The sequence below is a fragment of the Neovison vison genome, chromosome 1 (genome assembly GCF_020171115.1).
Source record: "Neovison vison isolate M4711 chromosome 1, ASM_NN_V1, whole genome shotgun sequence".
Classification (NCBI taxonomy): Eukaryota; Metazoa; Chordata; class Mammalia; order Carnivora; family Mustelidae; genus Neogale; species Neogale vison.
Window position 1 is genome coordinate 68,603,737 of NC_058091.1, and position 27,323 is coordinate 68,631,059.

The 27,323-nt window shown below is 38.4% G+C and overlaps 2 protein-coding genes across 2 annotated transcripts; both read left to right on the forward strand.

The window, feature by feature from the left end:
* The first annotated feature begins 6,544 nt into the window (after positions 1–6,544).
* Positions 6,545–7,576, forward strand: LOC122899101 (trace amine-associated receptor 3). Its single transcript, XM_044236759.1, has one exon. The coding sequence runs from the start codon at positions 6,545–6,547 to the stop codon at positions 7,574–7,576; it is 1,032 nt and encodes a 343-aa protein (XP_044092694.1).
* Positions 7,577–26,279: 18,703 nt separating this feature from the next.
* Positions 26,280–27,323, forward strand: LOC122899112 (trace amine-associated receptor 4). The gene has a single exon (XM_044236764.1). The coding sequence runs from the start codon at positions 26,280–26,282 to the stop codon at positions 27,321–27,323; it is 1,044 nt and encodes a 347-aa protein (XP_044092699.1).

Here is a 27,323-nt window from a genome sequence, read left to right on the forward strand (position 1 = left end):
GGGTGGCTCAGTCATTACGTGTCTGCCTTCAGCTCAGGTCATGATCCCAGGGTCCTGGGATTGAGCCCCACATCAAGCTCCCTGCTCAGTGGGAACCCTGCTTCTTCCTCTCCCACTCTCTGTACTTGTGTTCCCTTTCTTGCTGTGTCTCTCTTTGTCAAATAAATAAATAAAATCTTTAAAACACACACACACACACACAATTTCAATATCCTCCAAGAAAGAGAGTTAGAAGAGCAATCCCACTGGGGCTCTGGACTTAGCTCCTCTCTTGGAGCTCCTGTATCAGAGTTCTCCATTTCAGGTCTCTTGAGAGCAAAGGCAAAGTTATATGAATCAGATATCTCAGTCCTCAACACTACACTTTCTAGAATTTCCTGATCTCATACCTGCAAAGCCACCAGAAGAGACTCATGGTTCACAACTAACTTTTCAGGAGAGGGAAGGTACTGGGTCAATACTAAGAATTGGAAATGTACTATCCTTTTTTTTAAAGTGCTAACTTACTCTCTTTTTCAAAATAATTGAACAGAGATAATTAAATTTTATAGAGAACCAGAAATTGTTGCAGTAGAGGACGTAGGGGTTTTTTCCTGACTGGAAAATGATTCTTATGATATGAAACTTCTTAAATTTTTCATTAAATTTTGTTTGGCAAGATTTGTAAATTTCTTTGTGGTGACATATAAAAATGTTTTTGTAAAATTCAAAAACCAGGGGCACCTGGGTGGCTCAGTGGGTTAAAGCCTCTGCCTTCAGCTCAGTTCATGATCCCAGGTCCTGGGATCAAGCCCCGCATCCAGCTCTCTGCTTGGCCAGGAGCCTGTTTCCTCCTCTCTCTCTGCTGCCTCTCTGCCTACTTGTGATCTCTCTCTGTCAAATGAATGAATAAAATCTTTAAAAAAAAAAGACAAAAACCATGCCAAATATGATTTAATAAATGAAAGGTATTTATGTGTCTCAAATGCTAAAATGTACTCTTCATTTTAATATTATAATTTAATTTAATAAACAATTCCTGTAATATACTACTTAATTCACTACCTATTTCGTTTTTGGGATTTTTCTCTTGCCACCAACATTGATTAAAGGTATTCAGTTGCTCTTTGCTGCTCTAAATCATTCAGTCATTTCGGATACTGAGAGTGTCCAAACTAAAAATGTAGTTTCTCTTTAGTCTAGAATAGTTATTATGGAATTCATTGGGCATAAAAATAATATAGGTATCTTGCTAAGATTTACACTTTAGGATGGCTTAAGATTTTTTAATTTCCCAAAATATTCCCAGGAGATGACGATGTGGCTGGTTCATGGATTATACTTTGATTAGTAAGGCTAAGAGGGAAAAATGATAAGCAGATGAAGCCATAAACTTTCATGCTTTCCAAATAGATCAGGAGTAAAATGTTACGGTAATTAGAGAAAGTAAGATGTGGTGGGAGAGTCACTGGACAGGAGCTGAAAGACCTATGTTTTAATGTTGGTTACAGACTTTAATGGCAATAGTTCCTTCAAGGACTTAGGTATAGTGGGAATGTGTTGTCAAGTAATTTAGAAACTTTAAGACACACAAAATTTTCATTGTGGGCTGCATTTCATTCAACAAAATACTGTTTGTTTTGGGAGGAAGTTTATTAGCTACTTTCTGAAGAGGATTTACTGTTTTCCTAATATTTTAATCTTACTTAAACAAGATGTCTCTTAATATCATGAATGGAGATGCTCATTAACCAGGTTTCATGATGTGTTGGGATTAGTGTCCTTGCATTTAACTCAGTAAGGGGTTCCTACATACCTGCCATGTACGCAGCTCTGTATAAAGTATTGCAAGAGTTGGAAGATTAATGGGGATAGATACAGAAATTTTTCAAGAAACTTACTGTTAAGGGGCACTGAAGGGGCCTCAGCAGGTTAAATGCCTGCCTTCAGCTCAGGTCATGATCCCAGGGTCCTGGGATTGAACCTCAACTTTGGGCTTCCTGCTCAATGGAGGTCCTGCTTCTCCCTCACCCTCTGCCCCTCCCTGGCCTTGTGCTCTTTCGCTCTTTCTCTCAAATAAATAAATAAAATCTTGAAAAAAAGAAAGAGAAAGAAATTAATTTATCATTAAGATAAGGCTGTTTTTAAAAAAGAATTGTACCAGAAGAAGGAAACAAAGGTATTTGAAAGCAAAGTCAGCTGTAAAATGAGCAGAATCACCTAGCTCTACCACCTTTGGCCACCCCAACAGTCCATAATTTCATGAGGTCAACTCCCACTGGTAGAGCCAAAAAAGGTTTCTGGAAAGAAATGGTAGTTTTGTTGGCCTTGAAGTGCTTAGAGATGAAAGGACAGGCAATCAGACACAGGAAAGGGGGTGCTGGCCAAGCCACGCGGTAGGCATTCACAAGGCAACATGGAGAAGACTGTGGGCAGAAGTGGCTGTGCTCTTGCGACTGACGGCAGGAAAGGCAGCAGATGCTGAAAACATAAATTTACAGCCTGCAAAATCATGTTCTGGTGCTCTAGCCAAGGTGTTTTCTCAGACTCTTTCCCTTATATCTGTCATCTTGATAAAAGATTTATTCAGCTCAATTCCTCTTGGAGCCTCTACTTTGAACACATTCTCTGGTGCCTAGATTTAGTAAAGATTCTTCTGTTCTGCAGGCGTTCGAGATGCCATCATTGATAACTAATTATAAGAAAGATGTTTTGCTGTGCTTTTCATTTTCACTCTTCTTTCTGCCCCTGCTCTCTGAAATGAAGTTTATTCTGCCTGTTCCCCATGTGTATTTATTGTCACTTGAAATGTGTTTCCTGATCTCAGCTACTTTTGAGAAGACAACATTTCAAGAGGTCATCTCTGCCCGTGGCCTGTGCCATGTGGTTTTATAAGGCTGACTTATGAACTGTGAGCCATTTGGAATAAATCAGTCATTCATATGCCAGATACTACTTTTACTTTTTGATGTCATCATGTATAAAGTGCTATAGAAAGTTATAAAGTGGATTTAACAGAACTCTTTTTCTTCTATTTTAGTTTTCAGTGTTACATTTGAATACGGACTACTTATCATCCCCAAAACCTCTTCCAGAGTCTTTGTGATTGCAGGCTTTCAATATTCATTATAGTTCATATTAGATGTTAAGGAATTAACCAGAAAAGATCCAATATCATGACTTTTCATAAATTTCAAACCTTGGCTTATTTTTTCTATTATACTATATATGCTTGTACTGTCACCCAGCTGTCTTGATTTGACAATTTCAATCAGAAATTCACACAAATCTGCTCTCTGGGTGGAATTTGCTTTTAGGCTAAGAATAATTTTGAAGCATGAAAAACAGAATTCATATTTGAGACTTTGCAACTTAAGATCAATTTCTTAAAAGATTATGTTAAAAATGGACATTTTCTGACTTGTGGTAAGAGGAATAACAGTCATTGTTAATATTAGTTTTAGGTCTTTAAATTGGTATGGGTTTTGATAAGAGACTGTCTTACTGGTACACCATGAGCAGACATTCAGAGTGTATGTTATAAGAGGTTAGTTTGAAATTTTATGTGGTTCTCTTAAGCAGTTGAGCAATTAGCTGAAATACTTCAGACACTTTACACTGTGGCCTTAAATTGCAGGGCAATCAGAGTTTAAAGGAGAAAAAGAAAGAAAGCACATTATTTATAAACATTATCCAAATTTGTGTTCAAATAAAAAAAAACTTTAAAATTTCCTTCTTATTACATTTAATTTGAATAAGTGTATTAAAGAACAACAATACCAGTTACTCATATCTTCTTTTGTTGATCCTTCATCACTGATATTTTCTCAACAATTAAAAATGAGAAAAATCTTAGAGTGCCTGGGTGGCTCAGTCAGTTAGGTGTCTGACTCTTGATCTTGGCTCAGGTCTTAATCTCAAGGTCATGGGCTCCACGCTGGGCATGGAGCTTACTTAAAAAAAAATGAGGAAAATCTTAATTTAGATTAATTTATATATCTATACATACATACACAGAATAGTAATGGCAATTTTAAGTTCTTTACCACACAGGTTCCAGAACAATGGAGTGTTTTCTAGCAATGGTGATACTAATATTAGTTGGTACATTACAGGTAGCGTGTACAAATACTTGCCTCTTTCTGTTAGAACTGTGGATTGTAAATTTCCAATTTTCTACTAAATCTTATACGATATTTGTACTTTAAAGTTATGAAAATTAGATTCTGAACCTATAATTTGCTTGGGCTACCTTTTCCTCCTACTAAAATAAATGTGCTCTCTGAAGATTCTCTTCAATAAACTTTACCTCCATAATATAATCTTGCATTGAAAATCTGACTTCTAGCACATGTATGTGACTGAGAATATGCCAACATTTTTATCAGTCCATTCTTCCATCTGAAACTTAAGAGGGAAAAAGAAAAAGTTCCCAATAGTAAATTCTTTGAACTTATTAATATTTGAACATTTTTAACTTACAAAAATGGCAATTTCGTAGAGGTCTGTGATTCAACATAATAGATTACATGGAAGATTCAAAATAAAGCAAACTTGGAAGAGATGCTGTAATTTTTGGGAGGAAAATCAGGGAGGAAGGTAAAAATAATGTAACTGGTCTAAAATACCTTCAGAGACAGCATCCCCATTTTAGAGGAAACTGAGGCTCAGGGACACTGAGAAACTTGTCTAAAGTAATATGGTTAATAAGTGGTTGAGCCAATCATCAAACCAGGTTGGTCTGATTTCAAAGCCATACTGTAGGATGTAAAACAGCTAGGAGGCTGGAAACTGCATCCCATAATATGTCTTATGTAAACACTCCATTTGAGGTCTTCTCCAGTTCTGAAAGTATGTGAAGTTTCCCTTATATAAGTAGTAATGTGCATGGTGGAAAATTTGATCATGTGTTGAAACACCTCCTAGAATCCTCTCAATCCTTAAAAAAAATGGAGCGGTTACTTATATGCAACACTCATATGACGTTTCAATGTCCTGGCTGTCATCATTAAGTTCATATGTATAATTTAGGTATGACAGGGAGTTTCCTGGGCAATAATACACTTAAAGTATATTAATCATCATGAACTTACATACTGTACAAGTTTGTGAGTCTGTGCTTTCCATACAGTATTAAATTTATGATTATGTGAGTTTCAGCCAGACGAAAATCCCCAACTCCGCACAGTATCAAACATCTCCAGAACCAGCCATTGAAATGACTTTTCATGATAGCCTATATCCCAAAGTAAATAGCAAAGAAGGTGCAATAACTTACTAAGAGTTTGGATTTATGCCCATTTATCCATTATCTCTTGTTCAGCCCATTGTAACCAGTAAGAATCACATGAAATTTGACTGGCCTAAGTCTATGAACATGAAACTTGTGAACCTTATGGATCACTCAGGGATGGCATTTATGACATGGTTCCAGTAGTTAGAATTTCAGAAGAGTGACAAAACTCAAGAAACACAGGGAAAGGGAACAAAGAGGAGAGGGCATTAAAGGACAGAGAGGAGGGGATGAAGAGAGTAGAGAGTAGAGAAACGATGAAGAATTGACCCAGGTTTGACCCATAGGTACATGATTTTCCTTATATTTCAACTGCCATATGCCATTTATAACTCTTACAACACCTGCAGACTCTTTAAAGAGAAAATGTGAAATTATTGAAAGAATGTGTGAAGAAAAACATTGTGATTTCACTTAGCTTTCATGAATTAAGTATTTTTATGATGAGGGATGTTAACTTGTTGTAGTTCAAAAGAGTCTCTAGAAATGTCATTGCTCAAGGTAAAAGTTAACCATAAATTCTTTTTTTAAAAACAGCTTTATTGAGGTGAAATTGATATACAAGCTGGACAATTTCATTAGTTTGGACATATACAAAACCTGTGATACCATCACCATAATCAAGGTAATGGACATAGCCAAAACCTTCTGTCCCCCTGCCTTTTTGTTTTCTTTTTTAGTTTTAGTTGTTTGTATATGTGTGTGTTAGGAACACTTACATGAGATTTACCATCTTAACATATTTTTAAGTACACAATACCATATTATTAACCAGAGGGACTATGTTGTATAGCAGATCTCTAGAAATTTATTCATCCAGCATAACTGAAAGTTTATACCCATGGCACAATAACTTCTTCCCCCATTCTGGTAACCAGTATTGTATTCTCTGCTTCATGAGTTTGACTATTTATAGATACCTATAGAAGTGGAATAAACTCTTGAGAAGCTTTCAATACAATAAAAAGAACAGAGCACTCAATAGATAAACTCATGTTGGATAAACAAACAGATGGGTGGAATAGAATAAAACAGAACAGGAAAGAATAAGCAGTTGAAACTTTTCCTTTCCTACTGCAGCAAATAACTCAGAAAACCATCACAATTGTGTAATTTTAAATATTTAAATAAATAAAGATGGAAATGAATTAATAACAGATGACTTTGAACCTTATTACACTTTTAGGAGCTGAAATTTCTGTAATCAATTTAAGAAGAGAAGAAACATTGAATCCTCTTTCTAGAGAACGGAATCAGAAATGATAAAGCACCATGGATCTAACTTATATTCCTGAAGACTTATCCAGTTGTCCAAAATTTGGAAATAAATCTTGCCCTCCCATCAGCCGTTCTTTGCATGTCCGAGTGATAATGTATTCTGTTATGACCGCAGCCATGTTTATCACTATCTTTGGAAACTTGGTTATAATAATCTCCATATCACATTTCAAGCAGCTTCACTCTCCCACAAATTTTCTGATCCTCTCCATGGCAACCACTGACTTCCTGCTGGGTTTTGTCATTATGCCGTACAGCATGGTACGATCAGTGGAGAGCTGCTGGTATTTTGGGGAAGGCTTTTGTAAATTCCACGCAAGCTTTGACATGATGCTAAGCCTAACCTCCATTTTCCACCTGTGCTCCATTGCTATTGATCGATTTTATGCCGTGTGTTACCCTTTGCACTACTCAGCCACCATGACAACCTCTATGATAAAGCGACTGTTGGCATTTTGCTGGTCAGCCCCTGCTCTTTTCTCTTTTAGTTTAGTTCTGTCTGAGGCCAACGTTGCTGGTATGCAGAGTTATGAGATTCTTGTTGCTTGTTTCCATTTCTGTGCACTTACTTTCAACAAATTTTGGGGGACAATATTGTTCACTACTTGTTTCTTTACTCCAGGCTCCATCATGGTTGGTATTTACGGCAAAATCTTTATTGTTTCCAAACGACATGCTAGAGTTATCAGCAACATGCCTGAAAACGCAAAGGGGGAAGTGAAAAAAAACATATCTAAGAAAAAGGACAGGAAAGCAGCTAAGACCTTAGGTATAGTAATGGGGGTCTTTCTAGCTTGCTGGCTGCCTTGCTTTCTTGCTGTTTTGATAGACCCATATTTAGACTATTCCACTCCCATAATAGTACTTGATGTTTTAGTGTGGCTTGGATACTTCAACTCTACCTGCAATCCCCTTATTCATGGTTTTTTTTATCCGTGGTTTCGGAATGCTCTTAAGTACATATTGTCAGGCAAAATATTTAACTCTCACTCAGAAACTGCAAATCTGTTTCCTGAAGCACATTAATAATAATTTTAAAAAGCTATTATAAAAGTGAAGAGAGTATTGAAAATGAGACATTATTTTGGCCTCATACTTCACATTAATTATTTTATTAAATTTCAGTAATCTAGATAAGTGTTTTATAATCTGCACAAGAATTACATTCAGTATCTTTGACCAATCAATCAATCACTTATTAATTGTGAACTCTGTCAATCAACACTCCCATTTGACTGGGGGGAAATATACAAAAGAAATATGAAACATTTCAGAATAGTTTGGCTTCTATTTACACACACAAGACAATAATAAACCAATATAAGAAATAGCAAAAATCAAGTGTTAATGGTTTTGGCTGTTGATTCCACTCTAAAATTCAGACAAGAGGGGCGCCTGGGTGGCTCAGTGGGTTAAGCCTCTGCCTTTGGCTCAGGTCATGATCCCAGGGTCCTGGGATGGCGCCCCACATCAGGGTCTCTGCTCAGTGGGGAGCCTGCTTTCTCCTCTCTCTCTGCCTGCCTCTCTGCCTGCTTGTGATCTCTGTCTGTCAAATACATAAATAAAATCTTTAAAAAAATAAAAAAGATAAAATTCAGACAAAAGAAGATTGTTGTGGGCTGTGGACCCATGGGAGAAGTGGGACAGAAGGTTGGACTTTACTATCAACTAGAAGTCCACTTTATCATTTGACTTGGGAGAATTATTAACCATCATTACATAAATTACTTAGCCATTTCCTGACACCCTGAAGCTTATTATAAAGAACTAACCATAGGAGAAGCTGTTGATTACAAATCATCATATGCAATTTGTGCTTTTATTCTTGTGATTTTTCACTTTGTGGTTTATATTTGAAATGATTTCCTGTTTCCTTGTCTCTACTTTCTTCCTCTGCATGGTGTGTCTACATTAACAGCCAGCAATCACAAACCCTGTACTTGTTTTAATCACTTTTTCTAAAAGTTTCCCTAGAGTCCTGCCAAATAAATTTCATCCACACTACAATGCCTATGATTTAAGTTGGATCATTAATATTTGGTGAAAATCCTTCTAGAGATTCTTCTGTAAAACATTAAGAAGCAAACAGAAACTTTGCTTTACCTGCCAGATTGGAAAATACATGAATACTTGTAGCAACCATGTCCTCTTCCTCTCCTACATGGGATTACATTGTGGGAGGGAAAAGAAGAGGAGAAGAAAGAGGGCAGACTGTTCCTGAGAACAGGAACAGGATAATTTAGTTATTTAGATAATTTAGAATAATAAAATTTAGTTTTGGCTTTTTCTGACTTTCTTCTAAGTTCTTCTCTCCACATTCCCTGACACACCATGTCCTAGATCCAACTGTGAACAATAGCCAGACTCAACATGTGCCTTGAAGGACAATATGATTCCATAAAGATGACTCCTCTTCACCATCATTACAATTTTCATTCCCTGTACTTGTTGGTAGAAAAGCAAAGGTGCATAACATGCATAATTGAAGTACTTTCATGTCACCCAAAGGATATTTACTAATACAATATAACTGCTGGTCTTGAGAAGAACATTTTAGGCTGTCTCCAGGGAGAGATATTAGGTGTGAGTAGAACTGCCCAGGTCCTTTTTCCTGAGAATCCTAAAAGATGATGGATACTTCCATGTGGACCCACAGTTGAGGACCAGGGTGCCCAGCTGACTCGGTTGATAGAGCATACAACTCTTGATCTTGGGGTCCTGAGTTCGAGCCCACACTGAGTGTAAAGACTATTTAAAAAAAAAATGATTACCACAGATAAAGACCTTAAAACTGACTTGCCCCACTTCAGTAGTGACAGATATTTCCTATCAGTGATACTTGTACTACTTTTGACTTCCTCTCAGTTCTTGCTTTTATTTATTTATTTATTTATTTTTAAAGATTTTATTTATTTAATTTGACAGAGAAAGATTACAAGTAGGCAGAGAGGCAGGCAGAGAAAGAGAGAGGAGGAAGTAGGCTCCCTGTGGAGCAGAGAGCCCGATGCGGGACTTGATCCCAGGACCCCGAGATCACGACCCGAGCCGAAGGCAGCGGCTTAACCCACTGAGCCACCCAGGTGCCCAGTTCTTGCTTTTAAAAGTCTCATTTGGGGGTGCCCTGGGTGGCTCAGGAAATTAAGTGTCAGACTCTTAGTTTCAGCTCGGGTCATGAACTCAGGGTTGTGAGATTGGGCCCCATCCCAGGCTCCGTGCTCAGCAAGAGTCTGTTTGGGATTCTCTCCTTTTCTATCCTTCCTCCTCTACCCATCTTCTTGCTCTCTCTCTCTCAAATATATACATAAAATCTTTTTAAAAAGTCTCATTTGTTTCTCTACTTCTGAACTATTTCTCTATTTTAAAAACATCATGGGGGCACCTAGGTGGCTCAGTGGGTTGGACTTCAGCCTTCTGCTTGGGTCATGAACTCAGGGTCCTGGGATTGAGCCCTGCATCTGGCTCTCTGCTCAGCAGGGAGCCTGCTTCACCCTCTCTCTCTCTGCCTGCCTCTCTGCCTACTTGTAATCTCTGTCAAATAAATAAAATAAAATCTTTAAAAAAAATCACTACATGGTGTGTGTGTTAAGGAATAAATTATTCATCCCCTCATCAAAGGTAGTGAGACAGACTTTATTCAAGGGAGGCTACTACAGCATGGCTTGTATTGTAGGAGAGATTGGACTCAAATCTGACTCCCACAAACTCCAGTGGGGATCTACACCCAAAGAATAGGGTGTGGGACAGAGGGTGGAAAATTACTAAGAGGAAACACCAGGGTTAAAGGGAATTCTTGCTAGACTGGCTTATCAGAATTTTTGCTGAAGGCAGGCCAGAATGATCAGAGGTTGAAGCTGGTTAGATACCAAGGGTAGGAGATTTTTGCAGAACTGACTGAGCAGGATTCTTGCTCAAACTGGATTTTACAAAGGCAGAGAGGGAAGCCCAGGATCTGGTCTAGCTAAGTACAGGGATTAAAGGGGCCTGATTAAAATTTGGTCAAAGGAGAGAGCCTTGATTATGTGTCCTTCCCCACCTCTGTATGGTTATCATAGAAATAGCATCAGGGGTTTCCCAAGGAGGGAGGGATCACTACAGGGATGGCCAGCTTTTTAGTATGTGGGACAATGGCATGTGGCTGTTAGACTAGTACTGTCTGTAGATATAAATCTATCTGAATAGAAATGGAATCATCTCTTTGGATAGATTTAGCTAGCTAGCTGCATGAAATATATAGCTATTAGGCTATAGGCAAATTGTCTCTTTTTATTGATATAGACATTAATTTACTCAATGAAGGACATGCATAGTCATCTGTAAATAGACCTCCCCTCCTATCCATGTCAATTTGTGTTCTTGCTGGAGGTTTCACAGCTTTCCAATCCACTCTGCAGTTAATCTGAAATTAATGACTATCCTCTCAAATATCTCCCATGGTTTCTATACTAGATTCCCTCTGTTTTCCCTAGAAGGGAGCACAGATTAGGATTAGAATTAAGGAATTTCGGGAGACGGAGTCAAGATGGCAGAGAAGTAGCAGGCTGAGACTACATCAGGTAGCAGGAGATCAGCTAGATAGCTTATCAAATCATTGCAAACACCTACAAATACAACAAGAGAATGAAGAGAAGAAGAACAGCAATTCTAGAAACAGAAAATCGACCACTTTCTGAAAGGTAGGACTGGCGGAGAAGTGAATCCAAAGCAACAGGAAGATAGACCGCAGGGGGAGGGGCCGGCTCCCGGCAAGTGGTGCAGAAATGGAGCACTAAATCAGGACTTTTAAAAGTCTGCTCCACTGAGGAACATCGCTCCAGAGGCTAAACTGGGGAGAAGCCCATGCGGGGTCATTGTGGCCCCAGGTCCTGCAGGGTCACAGAGGATCGGGGGTGTCTGAGTGTCACAGAGCTCACAGGTTTTGGACTGGGGAAGCCAGCTACAGAGACAGAGCTGAGGAATGAGCTCTCAGCTGGGGGTTACCTTGAACCGGTGGCAGGCTGGGTGAGCTAGGAGTGCGGCCAGAGGCCAGGGAGATGGGAGTCATTGGGTTCTTTCCTCTGAGGGCACACTGAGGAGTGGGGGCCCAAGCTCTTGGCTCCTCTGGGCCAGAGACTGGGAGGCTGCCATTTTCATTCCTATCCTATGAAACTCTACGGAAAGCTTCAGGGGACAAAAGCTCCTGAAAGGGAACCTGAGGGGATTACTTAGCCTAGTCCCTGGGAAGGGCGATGCAATTCTGCCTCGGGCAAAGACACTTGAGAAGCACTACAACAGGCCCCTCCCTGAGAAGATCAACAAGAAATCCAGCCAAGACCAAGTTCACCTACCAAGGAGAGCAACAGAATTCCAGAAGAGGACAAAGCAAAGCATGGAACTCATGGCTTTCTCCTCATGATTCTTTGGTGTTGTGGTTAATTCAATTTTTTTTAATTTAATTTTTTTTCTTCTGCTAATTTTTTTTTAACTTTTACCCATTTCTTTTTTAACGTTTTTAAACTAGTTTATCTAATATATATATATATATATATATATTCTTTTCTTTTTTATATTTTCCTTTATTTGTTTTCTTTTTTTAATTTTTTTTTTCTGAACTTCTTTTTAACCCCTTTCTCCCCCCCATGATTTGGGCCCTCTTCTGATTTGGTTAAAACACATTTTCCTGGGGCCTTTGCCACCCTTTTAGTATTTTATTTGCTCCTTCATATACTCTTATCTGGACAAAATGACAAGGCAGAAAAACTCGCCACAAAAAAAAGAACAAGAGGCAATACTGAAGGCTAGGGACCTAATCAGTACAGACATTGGTAATATGTCCGATCTAGAGTTCAGAATGATGATTCTCAAGGTTCTAGCTGGGCTCAAAAAAGGCATGGAAGATATTAGAGAAACCCTCTCTGGAGAGATAAAAGCCCATTCTGGAGAAATAAAAGAACTAAAATCTAACCAAGTTGAAATCAAAAAAGCTATTAACAAGATGCAATAAAAAATGGAGGCTCTTACTGCTAGGATAAATGAGGCAGAAGAAAGAATTAGTGATACAGAAGACCAAATGACAGAGAATAAAGAAGCTGAGCAAAAGAGGAACAAACAGCTAGTGGACCATGAGGGGAGATTTTGAGAGATAAGTGACACCATAAGACAAAACAACATTAGAATAATTGGGATTCCAGAAGAAGAAGAAAGAGATAGGGGAGCAGAAGGTATATTGGAGAGAATTATTGTAGAGAATGTCCCTAATATGGCAAAGAGAACAAGTATCAAAATCCAGGAGTTGCAGAGAACCCCCTCAAAATCAACAAGAATAGGTCCACAACCCGTCACCTAATAGTAAAATTTACAGGTCTTAGTGACAAAGAGAAAATCCTGAAAGCAGCCCGGGAAAAGAAGTCTGTAACATACAATGCTAAAAATATTAAATTGGCAGCAGACTTATCCACAGAGACCTGGCAGGCCAGAAAGAACTGGCATGATATATTCAGAGCACTAAATGAAAAAAACATACAGCCAAGAATACTATATCCAGCTAGGCTATCATTGAAAATAGAAGGAGAGATTAAAAGCTTCCAGGACAAACAAAAACTGAAAGAATTTGCAAACTCCAAACCAGCTCTACAGGAAATATTGAAAGGGGTCCTCTAAGCAAAGAGAGAGCCTTAAAGTAGTAGATCAGAAAGGAACAGAGACAATATACAGTAACAGTCACCTGACAGGCAATACAATGGCACTAAATTCATATCTCTCAATAGTTACCCTGAATTTTAATGGGCTACATGCCCCAATCAAAAGACACAGGGTATCAGAATGGACAAAAAAACAAAACCCATCAATATGTTGCCTATAAGAAACTCATTTTAGACCCAGAGACACCTCCAGATTTAAAGTGAGGGGGTGGAAAACAATTTACCACGCTAATGGACATTAGAAGAAAGCTGGGGTGGCAATCCTTATATCAGATCAATTAGATTTTAAGCCAAAGACTATAATAAGAGATGCGGAAGAACACTATATCATACTCAAAAGGGTCTGTCCAACAAGAAGATCTAACAATTTTAAATATCTATGTCCCTAACGTGGGAGCAGCCAACTATATAGACCAATTAATAACAAAATCAAAGAAACACATCAACAATAGTACAATAATGGTAGGGGACTTTAACACTCCCCTCACTGAAATGGACAGATCATCCAAGCAAAAGATCAACAAGGAAATAAAGGCCTTAAATGACACACTGGACCAGATGGACATCACAGATATATTCAGAACATTTCATCCCAAAGCAACAGAATACACATTCTTCTCTAGTGCACATGGAACATTCTCCAGAATAGATCACACACTGGGTCATAAATCAGGTCTCAACTGGTATCAAAAGACTGGGATCATTCCTTGCATATTTTCATACCAAAATTCTCTGAAGCTAGAACTCAATCACAAGAGGAAATTTGGAAAGAACCCAAATACATGGAGATTAAAAGGCATCCTTCTAAAGAATGAATGGGTCAACCAGGAAATTAAAGAAGAATTGAAGAAATTCATGGAAACAAATGATAATGAAAACTCAACAGTTCAAAATCTGTGGGACACAACAAAGGCAGTCCTGAGAGGAAAATATATAGCGGTACAAGCCTTTCTCAAGAAACAAGAAAGGTCTCAGGTACACAACCTAACTCTACACCTAAAGGAGCTGGAGAAAGGACAAGGAAGAAACCCTAAACCCAGCAGGAGAAGAGAAATCATAAAGATCAGAGCAGAAATCAATGAAAGAGAAACAAACAAACAAAAAAAACAATAGACCAAATAAACAACATTAGGAGCTGGTTCTTTGAAAGAATTAATAAGATTGATAAACCTCTGGCCAGACTTATCAAAAAGAAAAGAGAAAGGACCCAAAAAATAAAATCATGAATGAAAGAGGAGAGATCACAACTAACACCAAAGAAATACAGACAATTATAAGAACATACTATGAGCAACTCTATGCCAACAAATTTGACAATCTGGAAGAAATGGATGCATTCCTAGAGACATATAAACTACCACAACTGAACCAGGAAGAAATAGAAAGCCTGAACAGACCCATAACCAGTAAGGAGATTGAAACAGTCAATCAAAAATCTCCAAACAAACAAAAGCCCAGGGCCAGACGGCTTCCCGGGGGAATTCTACCAAACATTTAAAGAAGAACTAATTCCTATTCTCCTGAAACTGTTCCAAAAAGTAGAAATGGAAGGAAAACTTCCAAAATCATTTTATGAGGCCAACATCACCTTGATCCCAAAACCAGACAAGGATCCCATCAAAAAAGAGAATTACAGACCAATATCCTTGATGAACACAGATGCGAAAATTCTCACCAAAATACTAGCCAATAGAATTCAACAGTACATTGAAAGGATTATTCACCACGACCAAGTGGGATTTATTCCAGGGCTGCAAGTTTGGTTCAACATCCGCAAATCAATCAATGTGATACAATACATTAACAAAAGAAAGAACAAGAACCATACGATACTCTCAATAGATGCTGAAAAAGCATTTGACAAAGTACAGTATCCTTTCTTGATCAAAACTCTTCAAAGTGTAGGGATAGAGGGCACATACATCAATATTATCAAAGCCATCCATGAAAAAACCACCGCAAATATCATTCTCAAAAACTGAAAGCTTTTCCGCTAAGATCAGGAACATGGCAGAGATGCCCATTATCACCACTGCTATTCAACATAGTACTAGAAGTCCTAGCCTCAGCAATCAGACAACAAAAAGAAATTAAATGCATCCAAATTGGCAAAGAAGAAGTCAAACTCACTCTTTGCAGATGATATGATACTTTATGTGGAAAACCCAAAAGACTCCACTCCAAAACTGCTAGAACTTATACAGGAATTCAGCAAAGTGTCAGGATATAAAATCAATGCACAGAAATCAGTTACATCTCTCTACACCAACAACAAGACAGCAGAAAAATAAATTGAGTCAATCCCATTTACAATTGCACCCCAAACTGTAAGATACCTAGAAATAAACCTAACCAAAGAGTCTAAGAATCTATACTCAGAAAACTATAAAGTACTCATGAAAGAAATTGAGAAAGAAACAAAGAAATGGGAAAATGTTCCATGCTCCTGAATTGGAAGGACAAATATTGTGAAAATGTCTATGCTACCTAAAGCAATCTACACATTGAATGCAATCCCTACCAAAATCCCACCCATTTTTTTTCAAAGAAATGGAACAAATAATCCTAAAATTAATATGGAACCAGAAAAGACCTCGAATAGCCAAAGGAATATTGAAAAAGAAAGCCAAAGTTGGTGGCATCACAATTCCTGACCTCAAGCTCTATTACAAAGCTGTCATCATCAAGACAGCATGGTACTGGCACAAAAACAGACACATAGATCAATGGAACAGAATAGAGAGCCCAGAAATAGACCCTCAACCCTATGGTAAGCTAATTTTTGACAAAGCAAGAAAGAATGTCCAATGGAAAAAAGACAGCCTCTTCAATAAATGGTGTTGGAAAAATTGGACGGCCACATGCAGAAAAATGAAACTGGACCATTTCCTTACACCACACACAAAAATAGACTCAAAATGAATGAAAGACCTCAATGTGAGAAAGGAATCCATCAAAATCCTTGAGAAGAACACAGGCAGCAACCTCTTCGACCTCAGCCTTGCCAAATTCTTCCTAGAAACATCACCAAAGGCAAGGGAAGCAAGGGCAAAATTGAACTATTGGAATTTCATCAAGATCAAAAGCTTTTGCACAGCAAAGGAAACAGTGAACAAAACCAAAAGACAACTGACAGAATGGGAGAAGATATTTGCAAATGACATATCAGATAAAGGGCTAGTGTCCAAAATCTATAAAGAACTTAGCAAACTCAACACCCAAAGAATAAATAATCCAATCAAGAAATGGGCAGAAGACAGGAACAGACATTTCTGCAAAAAAGACATCCAGATGGCCAACAGACACATGAAAAAGTGCTCCACATCACTTGGCATCAGGGAAACACAAATCAAAACCACAATGAGATATCACCTCACACCAGTCAGAATGGCTAAAATTAACAAGTCAGGAAATGACAGATGCTGGCGAGGATGTGGAGAAAGGGGAACCCTCCTACACTGTTGGTGGGAATGCAAGTTGGTGCAGCCACTCTGGACAATAGCATGGAGGTTCCTCAAAAAGTTGAAAATAGAACTACCCTATGACCCAGCAATTGCACTACTGGGTATTTACCCTAAATATACAAATGTAGTGATCCGAAGGGGCACGTGCACCTGAATGTTTATAGTAGCAATGTCTACAATAGCCAAACTATGGAAAGAACCTAGATATCCATCAACAGATGAATGGATAAAGAAGATGTGGTATATATTTACAATGGAATACTATGCAGCCATGAAAAACAATGAAATCTTGCCATTTATGACGACATGGGTGGATCTAGAGGGTATCATGCTTAGTGAAATAAGTCAATCGGAGAAAGACAACTAACATGATTGCCTTGATATGAGGAGGTGGAGATGCAACGTCGGGGGTAAGGGGGTAGGAAAAGAATAAATGAAACAAGATGGCATCAGGAGGGAGACAAACCATAAGTGACTCTTAATCTCAAAAAACAAACTGAGGGTTGCTTGGGGGAGGGGGTTTGGGAGAGGGGGGTGGGGTTATGGACATTGGGGAGGGTATGTGCTATGGTGAGTGCTGTGAAGTGTGAATTCACAGCAGAAGTGTGTAAACTTGGCAATTCACAGACCTGTACCCCTGGGGATAAAAATACATTATATGTTTATAAAAAAAAATAATAATAAATTAAAAATTAAAAAAAAAAAGAATTAAGGGATTTCCTTGCCTCAGGATGTCCAGGGGCATTTTACCAATGAGAAGTACTTGCAGGATGTAAGGAAGTTGAAATGAAGGTATTTAACCCAGACAACCTCTCTGCCACATTGCCCTGGGGTTGGTGAACTTCCTTCAGGAAAGGTCAGGTGGAACCCCTCTCTCTATACAGCCATCTCCTCAAATTCCCATAACCAGTGCCCTTGCCCAGGCACTTTGGGCCCTGCAGGGTGGTGACACTGTGTTATTGCTGTCCCTGGGTGCTAGGCTGTTTCTTGCTGGGTTTCTTAATGCTGACCATGTCTTCGTATATAAGCCCTTTATTAAACTCTCCTCAGTCACCCAGGTTGACCACATCATCTGTTTCCTGCTAGACACATGGTGAATGTAGCTTTTCATTGTTCTGAGATAAGGTTTTTAAAATTCTCACCAAAGGCATCAAGTCTGTCCACGTCCAACTTGGCCTTTGTATTTTCATATTTAGTCATTCTCCTGGGGTTCCCACTTCTCTGAAGGCATCACTGGCCCCCAGTAACCCATTTCTCTGTTTGCCCTACCTGGTGGCTACTCACCCTTCCCTTCCACTTGGTTTGTCCTTGGGGAGAGGTGTAACTGAAAAGGGGCAAGGAGGAATCATCTGCATCCTGGAAATAGTCTATGTCTCATCTGCATTATGGCTGAACAGATCTATATGTATTTAAAATCTCATAAGCTGGTGTAAGGTGATATCTCAATGTGGTTTTAATTTGAATCTCCCTGATGGCTAGTGATGATGAACATTTTTTCATGTGTCTGATAACCATTTATATGTCTTCATTGGAGAAGTGTCTGTTCATATCTTCTGCCCATTTTTTGATATGATTATCTGTTTTGTATGTGTTGAGTTTGAGGAGTTCTTTATAGATCCTGGATATCAACCTTTTGTCTGTACTGTCATTTGCAAATATCTTCTCCCATTCCGTGGGTTGCCTCTTTGTTTTGTTGACTGTTTCCTTTGCTGTGCAGAAGCTTTTGATTTTGATGAAGTCACAAAAGTTTATTTTCGCTTTCGTTTCCTTTGCCTTTGGAGACATACCTTGAAAGAAGTTGCTGTGGCTGATATCAAAGAGATTACTGCCTATGTTCTCCTCTAGGATTCTGATGGATTCCTGTCACACATTGAGGTCTTTTATCCATTTTGAGTTTATCTTTGTGTACGGTGCAAAAGAATGGTCGAGTTTCATTCTTCTGCATATAGCTGTCCAGTTTTCCCAGCACCATTTATTGAAGAGACTGTCTTTTTTCCACTGTATATTTTTTCCTGTTTTGTCGAAGATTATTTGACCATAGAGTTGAGGGTCCATATCTGGGCTCTCTACTCTGTTCCACTGGTCTAAGTGTGTTTTTATGCCAGTACCATGCTGTCTTGGTGATCAAAGCTTTGTAGTAAAGCTTGAAATCAGGTAACATGATGCCCCCAGTTTTATTTTTGTTTTTCAACATTTCCTTAGCGAATCAGGGTCTCTTCTGATTCCATACAAATTTTGGGGTTATTTGCTCCAGCTCTTTGAAGAATACTGGTGGTATCTTACACCAGTTAGAATGGCCAAAATTAGCAAGACAGGAAACAACATGTGTTGGAGGGGACGTGGAGAAAGGGGAACCTTCTTCCACTGTTGGTGAGAATGCAAGTTGGTGCAGCCTCTTCAGAGAACAGTGTGGAGATTCCTCAAGAAATTAAAAATAGAGCTTCCCTATGACCCTGCAATAGCACTCCTGGGTATTTACCTCAAAGATACAGATGTAGTGAAAAGAAGGTCCATCTGTACCTCAATGTTTATAGCAGCAATGGCCACAGTTGCCAAACTGTGGAGAGAACCAAGATGCCCTTCTACGGACAAATGAATAAGGAAGATGTGATCCATATACACTATTGAGTATATTGCCTCCATCAGAAAGGACGAATATCCAACTTTTGTAGCAACACGGACGGGATTGGAAGAGATTATGCTGAGTGAAATAAGTCAAGCAGAGAGAGTCAATTATCATATGGCTTCACTTATTTGTGGAGCATAACAAATAGCATGGAGGACATGGGGAGTTAGAGAGGAGAAGGGAGTTGGGGGAAATTGGAAGGGGAGGTGAACCATGAGAGACTATGGACTCTGAAAAACAATCTGAGGGGTTTGAAGTGGCGGGGGAGTGGGAGGTTGGGGGAACCAGGTGGTGGGATAGAGAGGGCGCAGATTGCATGGAGCACTGGGTGTGGTGTAAAAATAATGAATACTGTTATGCTGAAAATAAAAAATAAATTAAAAATATCTCATAAGCTATATGCTTGATATTTGTGTACTTACTGGGTGTATGTTGTACCACAATAAAAAATTTATTAAGAATTGTAAAACAGAAAAAAAATTAATAACATATTTCAAGTGGGAATCACAAAGCTATGGTGATAAGTACCTTAATTTGCTGATCACTTAAATACTACAAATACTGAAAATGACAAATATACAAAGATTCCTTTAAACTAAACATAAACTATGTTAATAATATGGATTTGAATGACTGCATTTCTCTAATTCAGAGCCTTCATGAGCCTGAGTTAAAAGGGTTTTTAAATTCTGCTACAGCTCGCTAAATTTTTAATTAATATGTTTGGATAGCATAAAGAAAAATAAGATAAAGAAAACTTACTTAAGAATATTTTTAATTTTTGTAAAAGAGTGCATGCATATGAAAAAAGGCAAAAGGAATCAAGGTCTATAGACTATAAAATAAATTTCCCTCTAATCTTAGTTCTTTTCTCTTATAAATGTCCTTTTTAGAGGCAACCACTTTCCTACATGTCTTTGTAGACATACACAAACAATCATATATGCACATTCTGTTCTCTCACACTTTAAAAAAAATGGCAAAATACCTATTAATGTTGTTCTGCCTCTTGGTTATTTCACTTAATATACCTCTTATGGGTTCATTCTACATCAGGAAAAGATTTTGCATAATTTTTCCAAAAGTCTGTAAAATATCCATTATTTGAAAATATCATAACTTAAATATCCATGCAAGCACATGTAAATTCATTGCCATATATCAGGAAATACTTCAGTTGTTTGCTTTTTGATATTCATTTTACTGCATCGCAGTGATCCCGTTGTATCCCTTCACTTCTCCTTCTGTGATTGAGTACAGAGCATAGTGACCCATGCCTACCCGGAGACCTACAGAACAGAACACAGTGATAAACTGGAATTAAACCCTGTCCTCTAGAAATTTGAACCCTAGTGGGGAAAAGGAAACATAAGAAGAGATGACCAGATATTTTGCAAAGCTTTTCAAGAATAATATACCTAACCTGAAACTATTTTTCGTTTAATTTAGATCTATTAGTTCTTTGGTGAATGAAGAAAATCCTATTGAAAAATCAAATGTGCAGTTTCAAGTACCTATTAATCTGGTTTGTTTCTCCTTCCTTCCTTCTCTCCTTTCGTCCTTTCTTTTTTACTTATTGTTCAATCTTCATTTTATTCTATATCACTTTCTTCTTATTTCTTTGACTTTCTTCTTATTTATACTCTGACCTATACTACTTCACTCATCTTGGGGGTGAGCAGCTGAGGGGTTCACTGGTAAATGAATGCCAAGGACAGAAAAGCTCTTCCTAAGATCCAAAGGATGCCATTGTTTTTCCTTTGGCAAACTAAGTTCTTTCCGTAAAAACCAAGTCCTGGTGTTCCAGTCGTCTTCTTGGCCCCCGTGGAGCCCCGGGAGAGTTTTGATGATGGGTCAGACAGCTCAGAACCTGACTGCAGCAGCCAAGTCTCTCTCTGTGCTATCATCTCAAAAGCTCCCTGAGGAGTTATTTTCATACATTTGAGCCTCAGCTGGAGCCTGGACAAGCCATTAACCGGTCCTAAGTCCTCCAGTATCTCTTAAAACAGTTTCATAAAGAATTTCTTTCAGTTAAAATAATAATTTCCCTTTTTATTTTTCTTACTTGATGTTGCATCTTCCTGATGCAACAAAAATTCATAAAAATAAACTATGATGTTATTAGTGCTCTGTCTAGGAAGAAGTTTGGAAGGAAAAGTTTTGTAAACCCAGATGAGCATAAAAAGAAAACGCAAAATCTTCTAACCAACCCCATTCACTGAGGCTTTTCATTGTATAAAGAAAAATCCTCAGAGGACAAAATAAAGTTGATTTTTACTAGTTAGCTTAAATACAAATAATTTTATTTTATTTTTTTTTATAAATACTGAATCTCTGATGTTGTCTAAAGCATTGAGTATTGAGATATAACAAGTTTGTGTCCTTGACGAATGACAAAGTTATCAATGTAAACAACCTGAAGCTTGTCGTTTAGAACTGTAGTACACTAATAGAAACACTTTCCCTCAGGGTTCATGAAAACACCCACGTGGTGACAGCAGTTTTCACTTTCCATTTGGTTGGTTTGAAACATGGTTCTTAGTGCTTTTTGTCTGGCTGAGACCTTCATTTGGAAAATGATGGACTTTACTGCAGTGTGAATATCACTGAACTGTGCAGGGCGGCAAAAGGAAAAGGTACAAATAAATCAAATTTTCACTAGGGATTAAAGTATTTAATTTTTATTTTCTTTTTAAGTGATGTGGTCTGTTGTGCATTTTATTTTACTTATTTATTTTTCTAACGATTTTGTTGATTTATTTTAGAGAGAGAGCAGTGAGCCTGAGTGGGAGGGGCAGAGAGAGAGAGAGAGAGAGAGAGAGAGAAACTCTCAAGCAGGCTCCCCGCTGAGCACAGAGCCCAAGTAGGGCTCAACGCCAGGACCCTACATCATGACCTTAGCTGAAACCACGAGTTGGGAGCTTAACTGACTGCCACCCAGGTGCCCCGGGATTAAAGTGTTTAAAAATGTCTATCATTTGGTAAAAAGTGGAGTGAGCACTTTTTGAATTTTAACTAAGTTTTCTTCTTCCTTACTCTTCCTTCTTTCCTTATCCTCCCTTCCCCCCTTCCTCCCTTCCTTTCATTTTTCTCCACGTCGGCCTTCTGTGAGGTCAAAGAAATAGTCACATAAACGGATTCACCCTCCCAGAGCCAATTAATTCTCCGGTGACCTGCTGTAATCACTTCTCGGGCAGCACACTGAATGTTGTTACAGGACACACCTGTCCAAAGTAGGACCAAGTAGGTAATGCAGCCTCAGGAGGCATATTCTGTGTATATGTACTGACGACAGCTAATCTGCCAAGAGTCTATTCCTAAGAGCTTGGGCTGTTGTGCCTTTTCTGGTCGAATATCAGCAAAGAGGAGAGCCGGCGAGGCGCAATGCCCAGTTGCATGGTAAGAAACCTTAGCACAGCAGACAATTCATCTCTCAAAGATTTCAGCTCCAAATTACCTCTTTAGACAAACTCTGGTAAGCCAGAGAAGAAGAAAAAGATCAGATGCATTTATCCTTGTATTTTTTTTTTAATTTTTTGCATGTTGAAAGGAACCAACCTTAAAATACTGACCTAAAAAATAAAACTGGATCATTTTTTTTAAATCATGGAAATTCTAAAGTGGCAATGATAGGAGGACCCACAGCAGTTCTTTCTGAAATCTACTTCACAAGTAAGTTCACTTACCTAAGAAACTATTGTATGAGTGAGATACATCAAAAGAAGTCCTTTTCCCCCACAGAAATAGTCTCAGAGGTAAAACGGCTGAGCTATGTCACCAACAAAGGGAAGAAAAATCACGCCCGATGAAGCAGGTGTGATATGTCCTTTGCTAAAATTTCCACTTTATTTATAATACATTATTGAGCCTGATGGATATTGTCCTTCTTATTTGGGGGAAATACATATATATTATTAGAATTTTAGGTATTTGATGTTTAACGGAAATTATTATGTGAGTCCTTTTTCGTTTTTTCTTTGTAATTCCAAGGAAATCATTCTTTCTGGGTCCTTTGTGTCTGTTTATGTTATCTTTCTCCTCAAGGAATTAAGTTTGAAATTAAAGATAATACAAGTCTTCTTCCTCTCCAGAGTTGTTTGCAAATGTTTCTTTCTTTCTTTCTTTCTTTTTTTTTTTTTTAAGATTTTATCTATTTATTTGACAGAGAGAGGTCACAAGTAGGCAGAGAGGCAGGCAGAGAGAGAGGGGAGGAAGCAGGCTCCCTGCAGAGCAGACAGCCCGACTCGGGGCTCGATCCCAGGACCCTGGGACCATGACCTGAGCCGAAGGCAGAGGCTTTAACCCACTGAGCCACCCAGGCGCCCCATGCAAATATTTCTTATTACTTCCCAGCAAAAGTGACTAATAATTTCCTATGTGTGCATCCTGTGATGGTTAACAATGTTGTCGTTCATTTGGCCCCTGGAAATGTTATTGGTTAAAAAATAATAATGAAAAAATAAAAGTTATAACAATAATAGTCTCTGATAAAAGTGAGATGTCATAGTGGGTTTAACTTTGTTTATAATTATTGTATTAAAATTACTGTATTGGTTTTGGAAGTGCATCTTCAAAGTAAAGGAACCTATTCTGCTATGTTCTTAAATAAAAAACAAAACCCTCATTGCGCTTGATCTCATGACACTTCCCTTGTTTAAGGAAGCAGGAGACCAGCAGCCACATTTGCTTTTGTAATTTGGGACCAAAAACTACAGGTAGAGGCTTAAGGTATTATTACCTTTGACATTACCTTCCCAATTCATTCATGTAATAACTTTTTAAGTAAATGTGTGGGTCTTACTCTTTTTGTCTTGCTCTAACACTTAAATGTTTAAAGGCTTCCCTGATAGAGATAACCTTGGGCCAGAAACTTGAGATTAAGTTCAGGAAGCTGTTTCATACCTTCTTTCCTCCCACACAATATAAGTAAGAGGAAATAAATGACATTCACTTTACAAACCCAAGAGTTTAAGTTATAGCAATTCTTTCAAGCATTAAGATGTCAAAAATAAATTCAAACTCCCCAAATTATACCATGAACTATTGAAGAGTATAATTTGTAAAAGGAATGCTGTGTTTATGGAAAGACAGTGACAAATGATTAATTATGTGGTACTTGTTAGCTACCTTTAAAGATAATTTTAAAAAGAATTAAAGAAAAATTTTAAATTCACAAAAACAAAGAAAATAAAAAGCAGAATAAAGTTAATTTATTAAAGAAGTTAATTTGGTTTTAAGACTTTAATATATTCAGGGACACCTGGGTGGCTCAGGTCTCTGAGCCTTTGGCTCAGGTCATGATCTCAGGGTCCTGGGATTGAGCCCTGCCTTGGGCTCTCTGCTCAGAGGAGAGCCTGCTTCCCGCACCCGCCCACGCGCCCCCCCCCCCCCCCCCCGCCTGCCTCTCTTCCTACTTGTGATCTCTGTCAAATAAATAAATAAATTCGTAAAAAAAAAAAAAAAGACACCATCTTAAAAAAAAAAAGTCTTCAAAATATTCAGTATTTTATGGCTTAAGTGATAAGTGATCAGATAATTTGTACTGTTTGTTCCAAAGTTGATAATCTAGTCTAAAAAGGACTGGAATAAGTCTTCGTCCTTTTTGCTTCTTACTTCTCTGTGTTTGGGTTTCTCAAGTTCAACTCCATTGCATGATATTTGATTGGCACAATTAAAACCCATGTAAAGAAAAATGATAATCTGAGAAGTTAAATTATTATATCCAAATAAAATGTGCCAGAGTGTTACAATGTCAAATAATTTTTAAAAAATGTCAAATAATACACAATAGAAAAAATTGCTGAGCTATAGTAGCAAATATGGTAAATTATTTTCAAAGATACTTATATTCTCATTTAATGTATTCTTCTCAGGCCAAAGTGCATTTCTGCAACCTGGCTTTAGATCTCAGTAATGCTTGTCGTTGGTCGTCAGAGTCATACATCCAGTCTTGTCCCTGGAAAAACAAATCAAACCTCAGTCCTACTCTGAGTAAGTCAGTCTCATCATTCTCCATTTTCAGGACAACAGCATCAGTTATGTAAGTGACAGTTTAAACAATGAGCACGCTTGTGTGTCAAATTTGTTACCAATAGAAGCCTTGCAATCTGTGGACAGGAGACCTCAACTTAAATTTGAATTCATGGATGCAGTTGCTATATGAAAGGAGATAACCCATGAGATTTACAGAATCTTTCATTTCAGTATTTCCTCCTCCTTTCTTCTGAGATTACTCATGCCTATAATTTTGTAGGCTTTAGCACATTTTCGGTTTACCATAAATTGCTCTAAATGCAAAAAACCATATTCACGTTGGAAAGAGAAATATTTCTTAAATTGAATAGGACATAGCAAGCAACAGGATCCAAAGCATATGCTAATACCCACAAGAGAAATTAAGGAATGAAAAAAAGCACAATCTTTAGACTCTAATTATTGTTTGAGCTAAACACTGATTAATAGTTCCTTAGGTTCTGGTTATTCTTGAGGGGATTCTCGATCTGTCTCTAGATTTAGAATCCAGAGTAAGGGCTTCCCAGTAGTGCAACCAGAACATGGGCATTTACCTAGGTTGCTTAGGTGGTTATAACTGGGTTACTTAGACATTGGGTGACAATATTAATTTAGTTGCCTTTAGTTCCTTCCTAGTTAAGGGACAGTCTTTAGACTACTAGTAGGGGCATCTCCAGAGAGCCAGTGAGAAATGCAGACTCTCAACCTCCATCCCAGAATCAGAATCTATGTTTTAAAACGATCCTAGGTGATTCCTGTGTACATTAAAATTTAGGAAGCAATACTCTTGGTAGATAGGGAGTTCAGCTTGGGATTAGAATGACAGCTAGCTGGGCCTTTCAGAAAATTGGTCCACCAACAATTTTCATTATTTTTCCTCTTTCTTTTATAGAAAGGAGAGAAACATAGTGTTTTGGGAGAAGACTAATAGTATCCACAGGACAAAGACGATGGATTCACCTGATCTTTGGCACCCTCCAGAAGAACAATTTTGCTTTGCTTTGGTCAACAACTCGTGCCCTAGAAATGGGAGGTCTGTGTTGAGTGCGTGTACCATGTACATTGTCATGATTGGTGCTATAGTGATGACCATGATGGGCAACCTGGTTGTGATCATTTCCATCGCCCACTTCAAGCAGCTCCAATCCCCAACCAACTTCCTGATCCTCTCCATGGCCACCACGGACTTTTTGTTGAGCTGTGTGGTCATGCCTTTCAGTATGGTCAGGTCCATCGAGTCCTGCTGGTATTTTGGAGACCTCTTTTGCAAAGTCCACAGCTGCTGTGACATCATGCTCTGTACCACGTCTATTTTTCACCTCTGCTTCATCTCTGTGGACCGCTACTATGCTGTCTGTGATCCTTTGCATTATGTCACCAAAATCACCATCCCTGTAATAGAGGTCTTTCTGTTCATCAGTTGGTCCATCCCCATCTTTTTTGCCTTTGGCCTGGTATTCTCAGAGTTCAACATAATTGGTGCAGAAGACTTTGTTGCAGCCATTGACTGTACAGGTTTGTGTGTATTGATATTTAACAAGCTCTGGGGGGTGCTGGCCTCCTTTATAGCCTTTTTTCTCCCTGGGATTGTAATGGTGGGGATTTACGTACACATTTTCACAGTAGCTAGGAAGCATGCTAGGCAAATTGGCACGGGTCCTACCAGGAAACAGGCAGGGTCAGAAAGCAAAATGAAAGTATCATCCAAAAAGGAAAGCAAGGCCACCAAGACTTTAAGCATAGTCATGGGAGTGTTTGTGCTGTGCTGGCTGCCCTTTTTTGTCTTGACGATCACAGACCCTTTCATTAATTTTACAACTCCTGAAGATTTATACAATGCCTTCCTCTGGTTGGGTTATTTCAATTCCACTTTCAATCCCATTATATACGGTATGTTTTATCCCTGGTTTCGCAAGGCTTTGAGGATGATTGTCACGGGAACCATCTTCCAGCCTGACTCTTCTTCCCTAAACCTATTTCCTACAGATGCTTAG